General features: G+C 39.6%; 1 protein-coding gene across 1 annotated transcript in view; it reads right to left on the bottom strand.

Moving 5' to 3' along the window:
• Positions 1 to 23,196, bottom strand: part of LOC124139443 (solute carrier family 12 member 8-like) — a 34,304-nt gene extending 11,108 nt beyond the window's left edge. Inside the window, exons 1-7 of the mRNA XM_048395158.1 lie at positions 22,327 to 23,196; positions 9,138 to 9,278; positions 7,990 to 8,181; positions 4,571 to 4,688; positions 3,192 to 3,305; positions 2,493 to 2,694; positions 1,068 to 1,155 (exon numbers count right to left, since the gene is read on the bottom strand). Of these exons, the coding sequence (XP_048251115.1) occupies positions 1,068 to 1,155; positions 2,493 to 2,694; positions 3,192 to 3,305; positions 4,571 to 4,688; positions 7,990 to 8,181; positions 9,138 to 9,278; positions 22,327 to 22,539 (1,068 nt within the window). The 5' untranslated portion in view covers positions 22,540 to 23,196. The remainder of the gene's footprint in view (positions 1 to 1,067; positions 1,156 to 2,492; positions 2,695 to 3,191; positions 3,306 to 4,570; positions 4,689 to 7,989; positions 8,182 to 9,137; positions 9,279 to 22,326) is intronic.
• Between the last annotated feature and the right edge of the window lie 711 nt (positions 23,197 to 23,907).

Genomic DNA, 23,907 nt, shown 5'->3' with positions numbered 1-23,907 from the left:
CAGCACTCCCACAACAGACACCTGCAACAAGACACAAACATATCAGACTGTCTCAGCACTCCCACAACAGACACCTACAACAAGACACAAACATATCAGACTGTCTCAGCACTCCCACAACAGACACCTGCAACAAGACACAAACATATCAGACTGTCTCAGCACTCCCACAACAGACACCTGCAACAAGACACAAACATATCAGACTGTCTCAGCACTCCCACAACAGACACCTGCAACAAGACACAAACATATCAGACTGTCTCAGCACTCCCACAACAGACACCTACAACAAGACACAAACATATCAGACTGTCTCAGCACTCCAACAACAGACACCTACAACAAGACACAAACATATCAGACTGTCTCAGGACTCCCACAACCAACACCTGCAACACGACACAAACACATCAGACTGTCTCAGCACTCCCACAACCGACAAAGATACAATACAACAGACACCTGCAACAAGACACAAACATATCAGACTGTCTCAGCACTCCCACAACCGACAAAGATACAATACAACAGACCCCTGCAACAAGACACAAACATATCAGACTGTCTCAGCACTCCCACAACAGACAAAGATACAATACAACAGACACCTGCAACAAGACACAAACATATCAGACTGTCTCAGCACTCCCACAACCGACAAAGATACAATACAACAGACCCCTGCAACAAGACACAAACATATCAGACTGTCTCAGCACTCCCGCAACAGACAAAGATACAATACAACAGACACCTGCAACAAGACACAAACACATCAGACTGTCTCAGCACTCCCACAACCAACACCTGCAACAAGACACAAACATATCACCCTGTCTCAGCACTCCCACAACCGACAAAGATACAATACAACAGACACCTGCAACAAGACACAAACACATCAGACTGTCTCAGCACTCCCACAACCAACACCTGCAACAAGACACAAACATATCACCCTGTCTCAGCACTCCCACAACCGACAAAGATACAATACAACAGACACCTGCCATGGACATACATGAGAGATGGCAAACCTACATCAGATCCTGGGGGTGGCCTACCTTTTCAGCAATCATGTAGTCCTCCAGTAAGTACATTCGCAGACAGGTCGCCCCCAGTACAAAGATAAACGATATGTACAGGAAAGTTCTGAAATGACAGAATACTGAAATAGTACACAGACCTACAACGGTTTACATAAACCTCAGGAGGGCATCATATTCCTGCAATACATATTCCAGAAAACAAGGATGTAATATCTGAAGTCAGAGATGACACGAGTTCTACAAATCCTAGTACAGTAGTTTGAAGTTTTACGACCGCTTCAGCCTCTGGCTATGTCGCAGTCGGGGCCAGCGGGTTTTACGTGATAATATATAGTGGGAATAATAATAAACGTCTGGCCCCCCCCAATGTAAATGAAGGGGGATAAAGAAGGAGGAGAGAGCGGTGGGGGGGTATAGAAGGCAAGGCGTTGCCTGTAGAGAGTTTGTAAAAGTCCTATTTTATCATAGAATTAAGTCTAAGTATTGAAAAAAAAGAAACAAATCCTCGACATGTCTTGCTTCTTATATACTGTAAGACAATAACATAATTGACCCAACAACAGTTCACTGATTGGAGTATCAACGATGCCTAGTTTGACAGGAGTGGGTAGAACTCTTGACCCCAGCAGTGATAATTCACCGGATGCCTATTGTGCAATAAGTATTCTTTAAATGACATTTTTATGCACTTGTATTTCCGCTATCCAATGTGTGCAGTGAGGCCGTCTTATTGTTGATAATCATTTTGGAAATACAAATGCAAAGTTTCATTAATGCGAACAAGGACCACTCATTTTTCGCATTTAATTCATGCTCGCGTTAATTTCAAGATTGACAGTATTTTTATACAGGTAATCCAGACATGTGCAGCTACATTGGTAGGATTCTCTCACCATTTTCATTTCTCTCACATGAAATCAAAGACGAATGGTTTCACTGTTTCGTGTTAATTGACAATGAAGGTTTGGAAGCTGTATTAGTGTATTGAGTGACAAGGTAACAAGATAATCAGTTATAGTCATACTGATTTCTTATGAAATTGAGCATGACATAAAATGTTGTCATAAATGACATCATAAATAGGAACTGAAAATTTACCCGAATCTAGTTCCTCTTCAAATAAAGTGGCTACTTTTTAATACAGGTACCCAGCGGGGACCATAGGAAAGAACATAGGTCCCCAGCAACCTTTGCTTGTCAAAAGAGGCGACTTAAAGGATTGTGTGGTCAGGGTCAGTGACTTGGTTGATGCATGTCATCGTATCCCAATTGTATGGATCGATGGTCTGATGTTACCTGCCGGACTCTGTTATATACAGGCTGCTGTCATATAACTGTAATATTGCCTAGTGTGGCGTTAAAAAAACAAAACAAACAAATTGACTACACGAACAATGCAGAGTAAAATGAAGTTGCACTGCTGTTTCCCTGAGTACGTACCCCACCCCTAGAGCAGCCAGGGTGCCACGGGGGATATTGTAGAAAGGGTCTCGCAGGTCCCCACTCATATTGATTCCAGCCAGGATGCCCGTTACCGTGGCAAAGAAAAGACCAAATATACTGAAGAAGTCCTCCCCAGGGGCATACGAGGGACCTGAGTTGTTGAGGAAGTTCCTCTCCGTGTAACCTATGACTCCATTTTCTGAAAACAAATAAGATGAATTGATAAGTACATTTAATCAGACCTTATGCTGAAAACAAAAAAATAGAGTGAGTAAGTGAGTATGGTTTTACGCCGCTTTTAGCAATATTCCAGCAATATCATGGCGGAGGACACCAGAAATGGGCTTCACACGTTGTAACCATGTCAGGAATTGAACCCAGGTCTTCGGCATGTCGAGCGAAAGCTTTAACCACTAGGCTACTCGACCACCCCAGGTAAATAGAACATGACAGTATAGATGATGGTTTCCATTAGATGGTTCAAGGCTCAAGTCAGCTCACCATTCTTCCCAGTCACGCGTATTCAAGCAATACAGTCCTGTGAAGAACTCACGGAAACCTGTGATCACTGGTATGTGATTAACCAAGGATTGATAGAAAGTATTGAGATCCAAGACTTCTGTCTTGTTTCTATTTGTCATTAAATTTGTCATTAACTGGTTAACCTTCTTAAAATTTTGGCTACACGCTACTGACCTACATCCGTGTGTACAAAGGAGCCGACCATGAGGTCCATGGCAGACAGGAAGAGCACCAGCAGGAGAAGAAGCTGGAGCCGGATCACCCACTTGACACCCGCCACATTGATGCCTGTATGCCACAGATATACACAATCACTAATCACATCTGTTGACATGAAAGTGGGTACAAAGTCAACGAATCTGGACATTGTTTCTTTAATGTTCTTCCTGTGATTGCTTCGAAATGTATCAGTGTTTTAATTATATCACAGTGTCAGTCTAATGTGGAAGGAAAACCCAATGAGATGCGTGTTTACCACTTTAGTGGGTATGGTGATGACAGCCCAAGAATCGAACCGCTGTGAATCAATGACTATAGCCAATAGGGTCGCACGTTATAACCCGCCTACCGATTAATTGCATTACAAAATTCATGCGAATACGATTGCTGATCACATCGGGAGTTTCTGCTAAATGTTGTATATCGTATTCAGAATAGTTCAGAATAAGTTAACATTTTAATATAGCCAACACCAATTTTGATGACAGAGGTAAGGCAGACATTTAGAAACATTTTGGCCTTAAAAAGCTTGTGATAGTCAATAGAAACACTGCAGGGTCAAATGTTCGGGCGGTAATCATTACAAAGAAGACGTTGCAATATGTTACAATATGCATTGCAATACAGTATGTTGTATTGCATTATATTGCAATATGGAATTTCTGCCATCCAATCAGTGGATCCTGGCACATAAAGGAACATAACTCTGAGTTGCATCGTCTTACATCTCTAGGCAACCACATGGCATGTTTCTGGTGCTGCTTGTTCCGGCATATTCATTTTCAATTTGACCATATTTGTTTACCAGCTTATACTGCAGAATAAGACAGATTCATGAAATTTTATATCTGATACTATAATTATAATTTGTATGACAATTTTTAGCAACTCTGCAAATATGCTTAGTCTCCATTTGATAAATGTGGCTCCAAATCTGTCTATCAAACAAGCTGTGCTTACTCAGGTGCAACATGTTATTAGCCACGCCATAGACTGAACTCCTCTACCCATGTTACAATACAGCAGTGGTTCACATGGGATCAGTCACACCATAGACTGAACTCCTCTACCCATGTTACAATACAGCAGTGGTTCACATGGGATCAGTCACACCATAGACTGAACTCCTCTACCCATGTTACAATACAGCAGTGGTTCACATGGGATCAGTCACACCATAGACTGAACTCCTCTACCCATGTTACAATACAGCAGTGGTTCACATGGGATCAGTCACACCAAAGACTGAACTCCTCTACCCATGTTACAATACAGCAGTGGTTCACATGGGATCAGTCACACCACCATCTACGAGGCAGCTAATCTAGACTCACACAGCAGAAGTAAAACAATCCCGAAAGCGATGCCCCGAGCAATCCAGGGGTTGGACTGACCAATCAGCTCCATGATAGACTCGCCAAAACCCATCACACTGAGAGAACAGCTGACAGACTGCAAGAGAGACAATCTCATTAAACATAGTAAATAACCTCTCATCTCAGATGAAATGGGGTTTAACGTCGCATCCAAGATTACTGCACTTACATCGCGATATGCATGCATGCATGCATGTGTGTGTGCGTGTGCGTGCGTGCGTGCGTGACAGCTCAAACTAGTCCAGTCCGCCAAGATAACCAGTCCTTGTTTTATCCCATTAATGCAGAGCGCCAGGCAGGGTTACAACAAGTATTATCTTTTAACATCTTTTGGTATGACACAAAAACATAATTTATATAAATTATCCTACCTAAACATAAGTGCAAATTTTGTTTCCTCTTCAAGTCCTTTCAGTTATTATAATGACATAATCCTATTGTTCTCTCAGTTTATTCTGTCATAGTATTTTAACAGTAAATCACCACCCATACCTTTCTTTATGAGTGAGTGAGTGACTGAGTGAGTGAGTATGCTTTTACTCCACTTTCAGAAATATTCCAACCATATCACAGCAGGGTACACCAGAAATGGGCTCTTCTTGTGGGGAATCGAACCAAGGCTTTTGGCGTGATGAGCAAACGCTTTAACCACTGGGCTACCCCACTGCCCCCTTCGTTTAAACAGCTTTTTTACACTACTTTTACCCTGATTACTGTCAGTGACAGGAGACATGATGCACTCACTCACCTGTATCAATCTGCCATGCCAAAAGGAAAGTAAAAGTTCATATTCTTAATAGTGAGTGAGTGAGTTTGGTTTAACACTGCTTTGAACAGCATTCACTTATATCATGGCATGTCAAGTGAGGTGAGGTGAGGTGAGGTGAGGTGAAATGGGGTTTAACATCACATTCAACTTTATTGCACTTTTACAACGACATGTGTGTGTGTGTGTGTGTGCGCGCACGTGTGTGTGTGTGTGTGTGTGTGTGTGTGTGTGTGTGTGTGTGTGTGTGTGTGTGTGTGTGTGTGTGTGTGTGCGTGCGTGCGTGCGCACGTGCGTGCGCACGTGCATTATTGTGTGTGTGTGTGTGCGTGTGTCTGCTTGTACTAGGCAGAATGAATGCCATTGTCACTGGTTTACCATGCAGCAGTTTAATGGGGATGCCCCAATCAGACAGAGTAAATGACACGTCGACCATTCCTTTCTTATGAAGTTATAAAGGGGTAAGAAAGGTACCTCTGATGTTGTCTGGTATAAACTCATGAATGTTTTCTGAATGAATACCTACGTATCTCTTCATGGTTCAAAATAAACAAATTCTGCTCGCCCAAGAAGAGAAAATTCTGGAAACTACTCATGCTGTTTCCTTGTGGACGACCACTTTTACCACTTCAGATCATTTTTACGGACTAGTAATAAACAAAATATTCCTACTTAGACACAGAACGTACAAATGTCAGGAGTCACGGAGGGCTGTGTAAACCTAGCACCCAGCCACCAACCCATCCAATACAATTCTCCCAGCAACCTCTTTGTCATCGTTACCCATAATACCATGTGTTCACCTACCTACACAAACAGGCAGATATCTCACGTTGATGAAAAGGAGAGGGGAGCAAAATAGATTATCTCGTTTTATTAACACGCCACCAGCACTTATCAGTAAAAATGACAAATGTCTCTATTGATTAAAACTTCATAGTTTACATAAGTCCACTTGCTCTTACTGGAATCAATAGTTTTAAGCTTTGATGGACACGCTCGTACATTTGAACATTACATAATACATGCTCAGGGCCAGGCCTTGTTATAGTGACACACATAGCTTAAAAAGCTGTATTTCTTATCACAAAATTCAAGGCTTTTTCAAGGCTCCTCCCCTCAAATCAGGGCCATGTGTTACTTTCCTTTCGCCAACTGGCCAACAGTGTGTCACACTAACATGATCTAAGACCACCTTCCATTTGCACATGAAATCTTGGTATGTCTTGGGCCTTTCCATTCACATTGTAGAAGCCATTCACATTGTAGAAGTTTTAACAGATTTCAAACTTTGAAACAAAATATATATTTTTAGTACAGTGATTCCTCAAAATAGCGCTGCCATCAGGGTCCAAGAGCCTGACCCCACATTCTTGGAATAAGCTAGGAAATATTTACTTGTGATAGGGATTTGATGGGAAAATTCCCTTTCTTAGGGTTTTTCAAGGCAGATTCTAGAGTCAGCATCATAAGGACTAGTGGGACTAAAAATGTTAATTTCTACCGCTGCAAATCCACATCAAACACTGAGCTAGGTCCAGTAATATTTACAGAATAGGTTGGTGATAATCTAGGTATTAAATGTATTAAATAGAAAGTTATTTATCCAAATTAAATGTTGATTTGAAGATAACATTTATTCTCATATATTACAGACAAAATGAATAGAATAATCATGAAACAAGCCACAATTATCAGTCAGAGTGTGTGGCCCACTGTGACTTGCCCAACGATGGACCATTACCAACCACACTGCCACATGACGTTGTAGCTAATCTGTATACTATCATAAACAAACATGGCGTCAGACTATTGGAATGGCTCTGTCGGCACTTGTGATTGACTGAGCGCCTCACAAATCAACTGATGATATCTGGCTTAATGATCTCCCTAGAATAATTTTAGGACAACACAGTCACGAACACTACGGCAAAGTACAATGTTTATACACTATTCTGATACTCTAATCATCCTTGCATGTGCCAGTATCACCCACTGCACACTCAATCGTTTCCATAGTAATTACAAGTCAATGTCAATGTTGGCCGAATCAAACACCAAGGACGAATGATGTCACGCAACTGACAGTGATATATTCCATTGTTGATGACATGTTTCTAGGTCTGTGTCACACTAATCTCACTGTGTGGTTCATGTGAATAACAAATACCATGTTTTGGGAGTTGGTGAAGGGCTATTAATTTGCTGTCAATTTTTGCTAACAAAACAGTAACATTATTTTCCAGTTTTCAGGGCATCAACGTTTGCAGAAGCCCTCAGTCTGTTCAACTGTTGTGCAGTAAATGGCAGACCTTGGACTTCTGCAAATGTTGCCCTGAAAAGTAGCATTACCCTCATAAGATCCCTTTGTGGACTGAGACCTGGTTCTTGGGGTCTTGTCAAATTAGTGTGAGTATGCAGCAGTGTTTTTAAGGAAGAAAAGTGTTTCTCTCAGGTATGATAGTAATACTGATTCCCATCAAGCAAAAATAAGGTCATGCAGAGTGTTTGGGTGGTGTGAATGGTATCAGAATATTCGGCTGGTGTGAATGGCATCAGGACTCTAAGACTTCATCTTTCGTATCCTCAGTGACGATGGTTAACATTTTACCTGAGCAAAGCAGTAGATAATGCCAACGCTGCCGCCGATGCGTCCACCCAGGACATGGGAGATGAGGAAGTACACGCCGCCACTCTCCATACGACATCGCTCACACACCCCTATAGCACTGAGAGCCACGATCAACACAATAGACACCGACAGCAGCACTGTCACGATCGATAGTCCGATTCCAGCATTACCCTGCAATAAACAATCATTCACATAAAAAGAGTCTTATACTTCAATCCATGTTACATGAAATAAGATATCATTACACAGCGATAGAAACTAAACAGTTGTAGTCTACTAGTCCTCATAATGATAATATATAGCAAAACCCTAAAAAATATTTACTAATATTTGGAAATCTTTTATATTTCTTTCTTCTCACTGAGCCTGTAATCTAATTAACAAGCTGGAAAAAAAACACCTTCAAAGAAGATCACTACAGTAATACAGAAAGCATTTTAGCGTTAGCAATTGGCACTACTCCTATAGTAGTCAAGATCACATACTTTGAGTACCCCTCTGACAAGTGTAAATTGGCACGGCTCCCATGGCCGAAAGCTATGAATACACAATGCCATTTAGAAAGTGGTCAAATGTAACAAATATTATATTTGGGATAATAGAGGGGTACTCAAAGTACATGATCTTGACTACCAGTTGTCAGACTTTCATTTTTGTGGAAGCCTCGGTGGCTGAGTGGGTTAGATCGCTGACTTTGTGTGCTGGCAATTAGGTGCGTCACTCTGGCAAGTATGGGTTCGAATCCCCGACGGGACTCAACCCCCAAAAAGTATGAGAATCTGTACTTTACTAAGAAAGTGTTATGCCAAATATAACATTTGTTACATTTGACCACTTTCTAAATGGCACTGTGTATCAATATCATTCTGTTGAGAAACTTTGCAGTTAACTTTACAACATAACTTTTTTATAAGTTTAAGAATAGAAACTGCAATAACACTACAATATAGACATCCAAATTCATCACAATAATTTTATAATGAAGTCAAAGAAACATAAAAGATTATGTCATAAAAAATCTACAGCTAGAAAAGGCTAACTATAACATAAAAGTGAACTTTCTCAAAGACCATGGGATTTAATAGAAGGTCCAAAGTGAGGAATCGGTGTCTGACTGGTGAACTTACCACAATCCATCCCATACGGAGGAAGATGACCACGCTGAGGATGTTGATAAGGCAGGATGTAAACACACCATCCCACGTCCCAAACAGCACAGGCTCCGAGATGAAGAAGTTGGACTTCCACCATGGCTGTTGGGACAGGTTCTGAAAGACGAATGCAAAAAATGTGTCAAATTTGTGTTTATACACATATAATATATAATAATCATATGCTTCTTTATTGCAGAAATTCTGCAGTATTTTCAGGAATGTGATCACTTCCTCAGTGAACCTTGACCATAGTTTGAACAATGGAAACTACATTTCGTAATGTAAAAAATAAAAATACATATGATAAAGATACTGTGTTCCACTGAAAAACTATTTCTAGATCTTACTTTTTTGTTAACTATCATTTCAAGTACATCTGATTGCAGCATAAAATCTGAGTTCTTAGGTTATCAGCTTTAAATTGAATATTTTTTGGTATTTCTTTATATTTTGGTGTCATAGACTTCCACTCTTCTGTTGGCCATATTTATCTCTCTCCTTCATCCTTGCTTATTGATGGAAATGAGACTAGAGGACAGGCAACTACTTTCGTCCAATAGGTGGTCACTATTTTGGTGACCTGGAGTACTGTTGAATGTTGATAAAGTACTGTAAAGTATACAAGATTATAGAGGCGTGAAACTCATGTGCTTCATGAAACTTGTGGGGGCGGTCGGGTAGCCTAGTGGTAAAGCGTGTCACGCTGAAGACCCGGGTTCTATTCACGACATGGGTACAATGTGTGAAGCCCATTTTTGGTGTCCCCCGCCATGATATTGCTGGAATACTGCTAAAAGCGGCGTAAAACCTCACTCACTCACACGTGAAACTTGTGCACTTCAGCATGACAGGCCTTAATAAAAAACACTTGACTACACGAACCACACAGTGTATGTGAAATCGTGCAATCTGCTTTGAATGTGAATGGTGGAGTTTGTGCGATCTGCAGTGTATAGATCATGGAACACGAGTATTTTTCTGTGTCCTAATATAGTTAGAAAACTTGTACCAGTATTTTATGTATATATGTGCTGCTTCGCCTTGTGCTTTGTTCTCGTCACAGTATGTTTACCAGAATATCTCGATATATGTACTGGACACTTGTCCTCTATCTATTACATCTCCATAAGCTAATAAGTGTGTATCATTTCTAAATGCCTTTCAAAGAGCCTTTAAGCCAATACAACATAATCTGACCTTACAGTTTACCTAATATCCATAGAATCTGCTAGTCTTCGTTATACAGCTGGAATATTGCTGAGTGTGGCATTAAACAACACCAAAACTAATCTATTCTTGGAGCAATATGACTATGGAAGTCAATATGATGGTTCATTAACAGCATGACATGTTCTTCAATATTGCTGCATGGCAACATAGTACCTAGGTCCATGCATGCCTGCAAATGATCAATTATGGCCGGTGGATTAATGAATAGTCACACCTGTGGTGTTCATCACCTGTCTCACCTGTCAATCACAAATGTCTAATGAGAATGATGATAGGTAGTGCTGCATTATCCTCTCTGCATGTACACCTGGCCATACAATACAAGCCATCATTTTGCCTTGCTGAGCTCACTAAACACTGTGTGAAGCGAGGTAGATCTCTATTATATTGGCATGCCTACTAAACACTGTGTGCAGCCAGCTCTATTATGTAAAACTCTATGCTGGTTGGACCAAACTATTCTTCCTACAGGCAGTGAGACCTGGGCCCACTTGCACAAAGCGATCTTAGCGCTAAGATGATCATAACTCCCATACTTTAGCATAGGCTTACAATAGTCATAGCGCTAAGATCGCTTTGTGCGAGTGGGCCCTGGGGTGCAGTTTTACTTTTTCCTAGTGAGATCTGGGCCCACTTGCACAATATTTTAGCGCTAAGATGATCATAATCCATACTTCAGCATAGGCTTACAATAGTCTTAGCGCTAAGATCGATTTGTGCAAGTGGGCCCTGGGGTGCAGTTTTACTTTTTCCTGGTGAGATCTGGAGTGCAGTTTTACTTTTTCCTAGTGAGACCTGGGGTGCAGTTTTTCTTTTTCCTAGTGAGACCTGGGGTGCAGTTTTTCTTTTTCCTAGTGAGACCTGGGTTGTAGTTTTACTTTTTCCTAGTGAGAGCTGGGGTGCAGTTTTACCCTCACCTGGTGAGACCTGGAGTGCAGTTTTACTTTTTCCTGGTGAGACCTGGAGTGCAGTTTTACTTTTTCCTGGTGAGACGTGGGGTGTAGTTTTACTTTTTCCTAGTGAGAGCTGGGGTGCAGTTTTACCCTTACCTGGTGAGACCTGGGGTGCAATTTTATTTTTCCTAGTGAGATGTGGGGTGTAGTTTTACTTTTACCTGGTGAGACCTGGGGTGCAGTTTAACTTTTTCTAGTGAGACCTGGGGTGCAGTTTTACATTTTCCTAGTGAGACGTGGGGTCTAGTTTTACTTTTTCCTAGTGAGACATGGGGTGCAGTTTTACATTCCTGCAGTGTCACTATCATATTATCACCTACATTCCTGCACTATCACTATCATATTATCAACTACATTCCTGCAGTGTCACTATCATATTATCAACTACATTCCTGCAGTGTCACTATCATATTATCAACTACATTCCTGCACTATCACTATCATATTATCAACTACATTCCTGCACTATCACTATCATATTATCAACTACATTCCTGCACTGTCACTATCATATTATCAACTACATTCATGCACTATCACTATCATATTATCAACTACATTCCTGCACTGTCACTATCATATCATCAACTACATTCCTGCACTATCACTATCATATTATCAACTACATTCCTGCACTGTCACTATCATATTATCAACTACATTCCTGCACTATCACTATCATATTATCAACTACATTCCTGCACTATCACTGTCATATTATCAACTACATTCCTGCAGTGTCACTATCATATTATCAACTACATTCCTGCACTATCACTATCATATTATCAACTACATTCCTGCACTATCACTATCATATTATCAACTACATTCCTGCAGTGTCACTATCATATTATCAACTACATTCCTGCAGTGTCACTATCATATTATCAACTACATTCCTGCACTATCACTATCATATTATCAACTACATTCCTGCACTATCACTATCATATTATCAACTACATTCCTGCACTATCACTATCATATTATCAACTACATTCCTGCACTGTCACTATCACAAGGGAAGAGAGAGAGAGGGAGAGAGAAAGGGAGAGAGAGAGAGAGAGAGAGAGAGAGGGGGGAGGGAGGGAGGGAGGGAGGGACGGACGAAGGGACGGACAGACAGACAGACAGACAGAACGAACAAGTTGAACTGGCATAGACTTGCCTATATGTAATTTGAAACAATTCATAATACAAAACAAGTTATGCGTAAGATGATACTAGTCCCACTCCCCACTATAGATCTATCAATAGGCAACCAGCCAATGAGCTGCCATTGCCTGGAACATCATTCCACAGAACAATTACTCCGCTTCCACTGCACCAAAATATACCAGGTGGGGGGCAAGTGTGGCCCAGTCGTCTAACGCGGCGTGATTCGCTGTGCAGAGTTGCGTCCCTTGGGAGCACCTTACCTGTGCTCGTGGGTTTCACCGAAGTGGTAACCATCAAGGACCTGCATCACTTCAGGCTTTCCTCCCACATTAAGCTGACACGCCGCGATATAACTAAAATACTGTTAAAAGCGGCATTAAACCCAACTCACTCACTCAATATACTGGGCACTATTTTCAAGTAGCTGTTTGCATCCTCCTCCTCCTCAGTTTTAGCATAGCCTGTGAATCAATCTGTTAATAATATAATTCTGAGCAGATAATGGATACAAATTTAAATATCGCCAACAAACCAGTGAGGCGACAAACAGACACAGGAATTTACAAACACTAACAGCTGTTAAATCTGTCTTAAATGTCCCTTTCATGAATTATGTATCACCCATGGATCACTGTAATGACAGATGCTGAAATCTCTCTCCATAATCAATTATTTATTTCACATCAGTTCATGCTAATTTTGCAAATGAAAAAATAAAATGCATGTTTTTAACAACCTTCAATTGTTCAAAAGTGAGACTTTTAATAATGTTATTCCATATTTGTTAGTAATCCTGATCTCTTAGTGTTGACTGTCTTTAAACATGTTAAAAATATACTAAAAATACATTTGTTATTAACGACAATTACTAAATGATGACACAAAATCTTTTGGGACAAAAATAACATGACGGGTAGATAATTACAACAATTTTCTCTGTGTATAGCCTTATACATCAGTTGATTGACAGGTCAATAACATCTGTTCACCTGAACTGGTGCTATTGACTTGTGTATCATGTGCAGGCAAGTGGGATGAGGATCTGACACTGAGACAACAAAATTACCCCTCCTCTGTTGAAAGTGGGCCAAATAGGAAATGTGGCAGAACACTTCGGAGCTTAACTACGAGGGAGCAAGTTGGGTTTAACACCGCTCCCAACAACAATAATCCAGTTACATGACAACATGTTATCTTAATGTGAGAGGAAAGCTCAAAGTGATGCAGGTCTCAGATGTGTATCACTTCAGTGAAACCCACGAGCCCTGGCTTAGTGCTGACAAACCTAGAAACATAGTTAGAGCAAACCCAAATGCCTAACTACGAGGGATGTAGAGTACACGGTTTGCATGTATTAAGTACAATACTTTTATACAACATGTGCATGCGTGTGTGATGGACAGAAGGACAGACGGGCAGAAGGACAGAAGCACGGACATACAGCACCTATTCCCATATCCCCCTTCCACTTTGTGGCAGGGGATAATAACTGACAACGTAAACAACACGCAGATTTTGCTTCATAGCAGGGTTTAAGAGAGCAGCCTGTTTTCTTCATGGCGGGGTATAAGGGATTTATTCTCCCGCTCAGAAGTTTATTTCATTCCCAGGCAGGATACATCTCAACATTAGGACATGGAGGTAACATAATGAATACTGTAACAGTAACATACAACAGGTCAATGAATAAATGAACACAACAGAATAACTATCACCATATGTCCCCATGGAAGTGACTACATGAATATTATACTGGCACATAGAGTGAGTGAGTTGGCTTTAACGCCGCTTTTAATGGCACATGGGACATATATTTGGCCAACTACATTTATACTTGAGAGGATCTATTAGTATGATTAGCACGTGAGGCAATGATTAACTCTACATCCAAACTTCGAGCTTTGTGATTATTAATACCAATATCAATTTCCTTATTGATTCTGGCACTCTGTGGTTGCCTTATTACTGTCAATTCAGCAGTTTCCCCATTGTACAATTACACTATGTGTTAAAAAAGAAAATATTAACAAACCAATATGAATCCATATATGTATCACCCTCAAACTGTTAATGTGCTGTGGAAGACTCGCAATTACCATCTCACATCTGCAGTCATTTTCACAATTTCAAATGTGTACAACTGTAAGGCAACACTTTCTTAATTTTATGTTTTACAGATTTATCCCAGGTATTCCACGAAGTCAGTCGAAATGAATTAAAATTAATGTGAATTACATGTTATTTATGTGAAAATGATTCTCCTGTGGAGTTCAAACAGCAGGTGGCTTCTTGAATCACTGATCACTGATGTATGTTTAACATATTTCGTTGACTGGCAGGCCATTGAAATGAAAAACAAGAGTTTGCCACTAACGTGGCTATGTTCCCCGCCCCTGTTGCAGAATTTATGACATAATTAAATCTAAACAAACCCTAACCTTTTTTTAACCGAGGTGGAACTTGTCAAGGAAATTGTAAAAAAAAAAAGAGTTTGGAACCTAAGTCCATCTTGTTGCCATGGAAATGTAAAAAATAAAAATTTCAAAAATTTCTAAATAGCAAAAGGCACCAGTTCAGCATGTACCTGACAGACCTGCAAATATCGAACGGTTTCTGAGTTATGCTCCGGAAACGAACCCTACCCTCACAGAACCTAAGTCCATCTTGTTGCCATGGAAACGTAAAAAATAAAAATTTCTAAATAGCAAAAGGCACCAGTTCAGCATGTACTTGACAGACCTGCAAAGTTTCATGAAAAAATATTGAACGGTTTCTGAGTTATGCTCCGGAAACGAAACGTGACGGACGGACGGACAGACAGACGGAGCCCGTTTCTATATCCCCCGCCAACTTTGTTTGGCAGGGGATAATAAGAAATGTGTGGCCTCAACAAACATATACTGTTCAACATTTGCTATGGACCACACCTTTGATTAAAGAATAGACCTCAGGAAATGTTGAGTAGTGTATGTTGCCTTATAGAATCAATGATTAACGTCCTGAAACACTTAGCACAAGGCAGGTGCCACCGTTTGCAATGGTATCAATTCAAGCTGTATGTTCTATGCATATATATTAGCAGAGACGCCATTGATTGTTCCATATCATAGAGATGAGTTGACTTAATTTGACAGCATCGGCAACCAAATTAACACAAACGCTTTATAAGCAGTCAGAAACAATTAGAAGCTCTGATGAACATGAACTGCTTTACCATACTTTTGTGTCCAGTGGTAACTGGTTAGGTAGGTTTTCATGTTTTGACTCACAAATTACTCACATTGCAGTGAAGCATAATAAGTCCCACCCTTTTTGTGATCAATCCTCGCCAGTAGGTGAACACAAAATTAAATAAAATGAAGATTTTTTTTATGTGATGTTAATTCTGCTTGTCTCTTTCTTAATCTATTGCAACCTACTGACTGGCAGTCTAAATTTCATTTCAGCTTGCATTCAGCACAAAAATGATCATTTTTTCATTTGATTCTCTGGTTCTCAATAATCCAGTCATATCATGTTATATTGTGTCCTACAATGATCAATACCCTTGACCCAATCGTTACCATAGCGTAGTTAAGGAAATTATGTCATTATCACGGAATAGAGATAACTCAATAGAGATTAGGTACTCAGGGTAATCTGGCATGTGTCTGTGTAGTTTGGCAACCATTTATTTTGGAGACCTGCGTAACTGTGTTTCACATGTCTGTAAATATATCAGCCTACAATTATTTTATTCCGATAGATAAAATAGGCAAGCTAGTAACAGGGTTAGAAAAACTTATTTTCATTAAAACGATCTGCTCACAGCCTACTAAAATGGTACAGTAAACTCAAACTTATAACAAACTCAAAGGGGCCACCAATTTTAGTTTGTTATAACCGTATATATATAACAGATGGCCGGGACCAAAAATAAAAGTTAGTCATATCCGTCAGTTCATCATAAGGGTGTTCATGATAAACGTAGTTTACTGTATAAGTGTTAGTCCACAAGAAATATCACTAGTCCTTCATGATTTCACTAGTCTTGGACTAGTGGACTTGTGTTAATTTCAAACTCTGAAGTGACTGTCTACATTCCATTAGCCAGGGTTAGAAATTGGCACTAGTCCTGTAGTCCTGGCCAAACTGCCCAATAGTAAAGGTATCATAAGGACTAGTAGAAATTTGCCATTTTTAAGGGTTTTGCTATATGTTATCATTATAAGGACTAGTGGACTGAAACTGTTAGTTTCTACCGCTGTTAGCCCTTTGAACCTATTGTTAGCCATGGGCTAGCAGACTAGCATCAATATATAATACTCTTCTATGTACACGTAACTCCCAACTTTACCTCGACATGACCAGTTGGCGATATCAGAAACTTGGGACCTATGTCTGCCATTTTGAAGTGATCATAGAAGTCCAATGTGATGTACACCATGTATCTATGTGTACAAGTCTTATAATACAAACATAATCAGTCTTGTCTTCATTGTAGATTGTTTGTGTTAATTTAATCTGGTCAAAGCATTTTACCATGGTTACTCACATAAATATTTTGGTTGATTACAATTGGTTGAAATTAAAATTAATTTGTTGCACATGATCCAAACAAAAGTTACATTATCATAGGAATTAGAGGATTATTATCATCATTATAGGAATGAGAAGTAATTCTTAGTAAGTGCAAGTATGTTTCAAACTAAGCTTCTGTTAAACAACGACTAGCAGTAAATAGTTCAGATTTTATATCTGGTTAATAAAAAAATATGCTGACAGCACAATTGTAATCTGCCACATGTTGTCAGTGACTGATTCCACAGCTACACTGGCCCTGTAGACAGTAGGCCTACTTTAGGACCGAGATGTCCTGGCGCGAAGTGTGTCGGATATAGAGGTGTAGCAGTCAGCTATCACCTACACGTATCACGATGCACAGGTTTCTATAAGTATCCTCATTAGGTGTGCAGTCACTCAGTGGCTGCAACACTGTGCATGCGACCTTAAATTCCAACTCATCATTATTTATCACTCATTCTGCTCATCAAAAGCTAACTGATATTCAGGTTCATTGCCATTCATTCTGTTTAATATGATGCATCAATATGCACCATTTACTGATCCATGTCTAAATCATTACATAACGTGCACTGTTCAATAGTGTAGAATGTACAGTCCCAACAAAGTGCAAATAGTAAGAAGTACGAGAGTATCACAAACAACGTAGTAAGAATTGGTGTCTTTTGGGACTTCGATCACAACAATATACCAACATTATACCAACACTATAACCAACATTATACCAACCCAACATTACAACCAACATTATACCAAACATTATAACCTACATCATAACCAACATTATAACCAACATTATACCAAACATTATACCAACATTATAACCTACATCATAACCAATACTATACCAACATTATAACCAACATTATACCAACATTATAACCAACATTATAACCAACATTATAACCAACATTGAATACTTTGAATGTCGTCCTGTTTCTGTGTCAACAGTTAAACTTACAAACTTAATCTAATATCATTAACTCATTTGGGATGTTCCTAATTTCACTCATTACTTTGCTATCATTTCACTCATTAATCCATTATCATTTCACTTATCTAAGTTATATCAAAACTTGTTATTATTTTCTGTGTACCTACCTACCAAGATGCCAGGAATGCAACCTTCAAGGCAGTAGTATATCAAGAGGGCCAAAAGGTATTACATCTTTGACACCTGGTGTAATCATCCTGACTGACAGACAGACACCTTCATTAGTTTGTGTCTGCTACTTATGACTCATCTCTGTGGCCTATACAAAGCCTCCTGTACGGCCAGCCTCCAACAGGAGGCCATGGTGGCACGGCACAATGAGCAATTTCATGGAACATTCTGAAGACTTTATTCCTGCTTATCAATATGCCTGCATCAGACTTGCCTGAAAACTAATTACAGTGAAAGTGTTTGGCAAACTCATTTGGTGCATGACTGCAGACCAAATTATTTCAGAAAATACAATGGTATATAACACAATTTCTTACCATACCACAGCACAGTAGTGTTAGGAGTCAGGCAGGAGTCTTTGATTATATTCAACAGAACATCCCTCAAGAATAGAGCACAAAATCTCTGAATGGGAATTTTTTTACCAGAGCAGAAACTATTTAGAAACGCATATAAAACGACCTGACCATGCATACACTGAGACTTAATCTTTACTCAAACATATAAAATGCAGATGGAATGCATGCACAGTCAGAGAGAAATGTGAAGATTAGCAACCTGCAGCGGAACCATATACTTTTATTGTTATCATCATTCAACAATATATCACGTGTCTAGCCACAGATTGGGGTGGTCCTGTTGGTACCCGGGTCCTTCTCAGGACCCACCCCACCTGAGTACCAGAGTTACCCGTCCCAGCCCTAGTATTTGCAATATTATTGATCCAATTCTAAATAATTTGAAAAAACAATTTTAACAAGCTATTATTTTTCATTCCAGTTGTTGAGTGGAAATATACATGACTACTAGCAGAATGAAATGATGAATAACTGTCAGTGGCTGATATGGAAAATTACAACTAGTCAAACATATGTATGGCCAGACTTACTCCTGTTTACTATGCAACACTCTTGATGGAAAAGAAATTGGTAGAAATAACATTATCAATATTGCCACCATGGTAATGTTCAAGCTTGGCCTGATTCTGTGAACTTGTTTAAATGTCACCATTGCTATTTGAAACAAAAGTTTCACTTTCACTTTATTGAAGTTTCAGGGAGACATCCAAAATGTGAGAACGGGTCCGATTGATGACGGATGATGGAAAACCACGATGGAACACCACGATGTTAGATACATACATCACACATGCCACATATTAATGCTTATCAAATGACACATTCATACATGAACAAATTGCTAAGTAATGGGCTGAAAGCATATTTCAATATCCTGATAACTGGTTGCATGTTTTGTGAATTGATTACAGCATTACCTAGAAAACACTCACCCACTGCATCTGGCAAAGCTTACAGTGGCCATGTCTGCCTGTGTGACCTGGGATGGGGAGGGACAATCTACATGCCCTGCATCCTGTAGAAGTTACTTATCGCTGGCTATGGATTTAATACAACATAATAACTGCCATTTGAAACAATGACATTCAGTTTAACAACGGTTTGGTGAAAATTAGAGTTAAAAAATTCTTAATAAAACTTAAATTAAGCTATGAGTTTCGATTGAAACAGCTTGGAGCAGTACTCAGTTATATCTCAACATGTCAGCTTGATGTGAGAGCACAGTGGGATGGTCTTAGCATTTACCACTTAGATGAAACACAGAAGCATAACAACCCTAGAAACATGATCAGGGCGAACCAAGATTCAATTTGTTTGTTTGTTGTTAAACGCCGCACTCAGCAATATTCCAGCTATATGACGGCGGTCTGTAAATAATCGAGTCTCAACCAGACAATCCACTAATTGACATCATGAGCATTGATCCACGCAATTGGGATACGATGACATATATCAACCTAGTCAGCGAGCCTGGCAACCCGATCCCGTTAGTCGCCTCTTATAACAAGCATAGTTGCCTTTTACGGCAAGCATGGGTTGCTGAAGACCTATTCTACCCTGGAATCTTCACGGGTCACCAAGATTCAACCCACATTCACAGGATTCTGGCACACCTAAGGATGCAAATCGAAGTAATTTGGGAACTGCGACAGGGACATCCATGCTTCCCATGCTAAGATTATGAGTTTGGGGAATTGAACTAGGATCTTAAGTTTGAGGTGCAAAGCAAAATCTTTAACTACTAGGCTACCCCTCCTCCCTTGAATTGTGGACCCCTGAAGATTCCGAGGTAGAATAGGTCTTCAGCAACCCATACTGGCCGTAAAAGTCGACTATGCTTGTCGTAAAAGGTGACTAATGGGGTCGGGTGCTCAGGCTCGCTGACTTGGTTGATACATGTCATTGATCCCAAATGCGTGGATCGATGCTCATGATATTAATCACTGGATTGTCTGGTCCAGACTCGATTTTTTACAGACCGCCGTCATATAGCTGGAATATTGCTGAGTGCGGTGTTAAACAACAAACCAACCAACCTTGAATTGTGGTCCTTTACTTATCTTAACACTTGAAGTCAAAATTACTGTTGGAGAAAGAGCTTCCCACTTTGAACCTATATTGGCATTCAAGCTCGGCTTTGTTTGTACCAGCATATTAACTAGGCTGCATTATCGCTTTCCCTCAAAATGATGTAGGGTTACCAGACACCCCACTTGCGAGTAAGATGGGTTTTATGCTGCTTTAAACAGCATCCAAGTTATATGACGCATGTCAGCTTGATGTGGGAGGAAAGCCTGACGTGATGCAGGCCTCAGATGTTTACCACTTTGGAGAATCACCCGAGGCATGGGCCTGGTGCTGACAAACCTTGAAACAAAATTGGGGCTAACCGTGGATTTGAACCCATGATCATAGATTTCTGACGTGACCAGTGGATACACAGTGATATGTGGTGCCTTAGACAACTAAAAACAAAAATTTAGCTTCTATCGCTGTAGCAGCTAGTTGGATATTATCAGATACTTTATGATTAGGTCCCATGAATATGATAATTGCTACTCTGGGCAATTTCCACCAATACATTTTTTACATATTTTTCCTTCCTACTATTCTATTATTCATAATGAATATATTTCACCACAATTTTAACTCAAATTTTCAATATGTAGGCCTGTAGTTCAGCATTGTGTTTGGCAGGGTTTGTATTGTGAAGCAGTTTTCTTTGTTCACCTGATGCAAAATATTGTATTCAAATTGACAACAGATTTTATCTGATATTTCTGTTCTCAAGAAACACAATCAATGTTTGGACAGGCGATGTCAGGTTTTCTTCACTCAATCAAGTTTCCATTCCAACAAGGAAATCCCCATTTGTATTAACAAACAAAAAAACTAAACGAAAGCTTTACTAAACCGGGTAAAGATAAAATGCCCTTGTAATGTTACAACAATGGGGAAATTGGAATACAGGGATTTGTACTAGCCCTGGGCTAGTGTTAAGTTCAAACCCAGTTAAATAACCATGATGCATCAGGCATACTTTGTATTATATTTGCTGTTGGTTATACAGTGGTCACTCTAGGACCCACTTTTTATGCTGAGACCCACGAAATGTATTCCTGAGGAATGTATAACTGTAATACCAACTCAACTGGGATATCCTCAACAATTAAAAATATGTTGTTTCATTATATTGATAATTAAAACAACTGTCAATATTTAAACATAAACAATTAGTACCATATCTGATTGCCATAAAAGTCCTAATATTTTTCTTTGATATTTTCGTTCTCATTTTGACAACCTTGTTTGATCATAAACAAACAAATACAAATAGTAAGTAATTATCACAGTTCATCACAAGATTAAATATTTCAAATATAAATATATGCTGACAAAATAGGTCGATACTTCAGTTCACAGCATGAGGGTAATGAAAGCAAGACTATAATTAGACAATTATATGCTAATAACTAAATGATGGAACATGACATTTAGCAAGCATTTCTTGGTTGTCTTTACACAGTGTAAGTATATATTCAGCACAGCTAATACAGTGACACTAAAAGAGTGAGGCATAAATGGGGCTGACCATATGTTATGTGGGGAGAGACAATAGGGGGATTAATGGCTCTTGTTTTGGAGACTGTGTTCCGTTTCAGGCTGTGTAGGGCCTGTGGTGCACTACATGGCCATGTCGCCATGCTTAAATGTCATGCAGGAGAACATACCTGATCTTCCCGGAACAGTTCATTTTGTCGTCCTTCGTCGAATCCCCCTGCATCATCATGAGGGTTGGAGGTTGGAGGGATAGGTGATGATTTGGAGGCCTGCTGCTGTTCTGTGCTTAACCCATAGCGGCTCCAATCTGGCGATTTCTTGTCTTTACCTCGAGATCCTGAGGACATCAGGTTGGTATGCTCGCTGTCACTCATATCAGACATCTTGTGTCGGCTTCACTCAACTGTCACATACCCTGACATCAGCTAGAACTTAGGTTGCCATAGTGACAGTAGAATGGTCAGTCAGTGCCTGGGAATGAGGAAAATGGTAGCTTCCTGACAGTGTGGAAGGGGTTGGAGGTCAGATGTCCAGTATGCAGCCTCGACCACTCCAACAAAACTCACACCACGACCTGTCGTTGTGCTCTTCAGACAGCAAAATCACGCCTCATCCTTCACTTCTTTGCTTCAAGATGGAGAATCCATGAACCACGACAGTATGGCCGACTGCCTTTGTGCAGATCTGTACGTTCGTACAAAAACTGTTAATGAATAATCATCCGCTAATTCACATAACTAACTGGAATGACAATTATTGGCATGGCGAGAGGGCAGTGCACTAAACGAGCCACATATTTACCACATCGAGACGTGTTGAGAATGCACACTGAATCGATATAGAACATAATACACATTACAATGCAGGCATTGCTGGCGTCTGATTGGGCGGGCTCGCTATGGCCACATTGATTTTTCTTCATCAATATCTGTAGAACGTCACCACACAGCTGTGTTGGCAAAGCTCATACTTACAAAGACGACATTATACTTATAACCACGGGCGTGGGTGGTTGGTGGGGGATACACTTCACGGGTGGGGAGAAACCGGAAATAACGGATAGATTAAAAGCTTAACTCTTATCCTAACAGTCAAATGCGGATAATTTTTATTACTAGAAGAAAACCCAGAGGTGTTCATACATCATAATGCGGATTAAGTGGATTTTAATTAACTATTGACTTTATTTTTGTGACAGTTTATGGGAGTTTGATACTCTGTATTTGGTGTCAGTAGATAAGCTAAATGTTAACGTTTCAATAAAACATATATAGTAGCAACTATAGCCACAACTCGATAATAAAATATGTACAAAATTCCAACCAGTTCTCTCACAAATATATTCTAACTCACTTTCATCCACGATTATTCCGTTTATTATAATCTACATCTCAATTCCATTATAATAAATAATACTATGGAATTATATTACACTTCATAATCGAGGTTGGCTCTTTTAAATGTATAAAATACTTCGTATCAAAAGAGAGATTGGCTGTGTGAATATCGAATGAGGCAGCATCAGTTATCCTCTTCATGTCGAGAAATGTTTTTTGTTTTTTTTATATAACAGCCTATTATACAGAAAATCTATCGTGTAGACAATATTAGAATTCATATAATGGTATATATTATATAGCCATAAAAGACTATACAATGTAGATAAGGCAAGAACAAAATCAATAGATTATGCGTGAGGGGACCACTAAACGTACAACCTGAATTCCAAATTCCTAAGTATCACCGATTTG

This window comes from Haliotis rufescens, unplaced genomic scaffold (assembly GCF_023055435.1).
Source record: "Haliotis rufescens isolate VD_foot unplaced genomic scaffold, xgHalRufe1.0.p SCAF_1, whole genome shotgun sequence".
Taxonomy (NCBI): domain Eukaryota; kingdom Metazoa; phylum Mollusca; class Gastropoda; order Lepetellida; family Haliotidae; genus Haliotis; species Haliotis rufescens.
The sequence above is the reverse complement of the archived record's forward strand: the minus strand, read 5'-3'. Positions and strand labels throughout refer to the sequence as shown.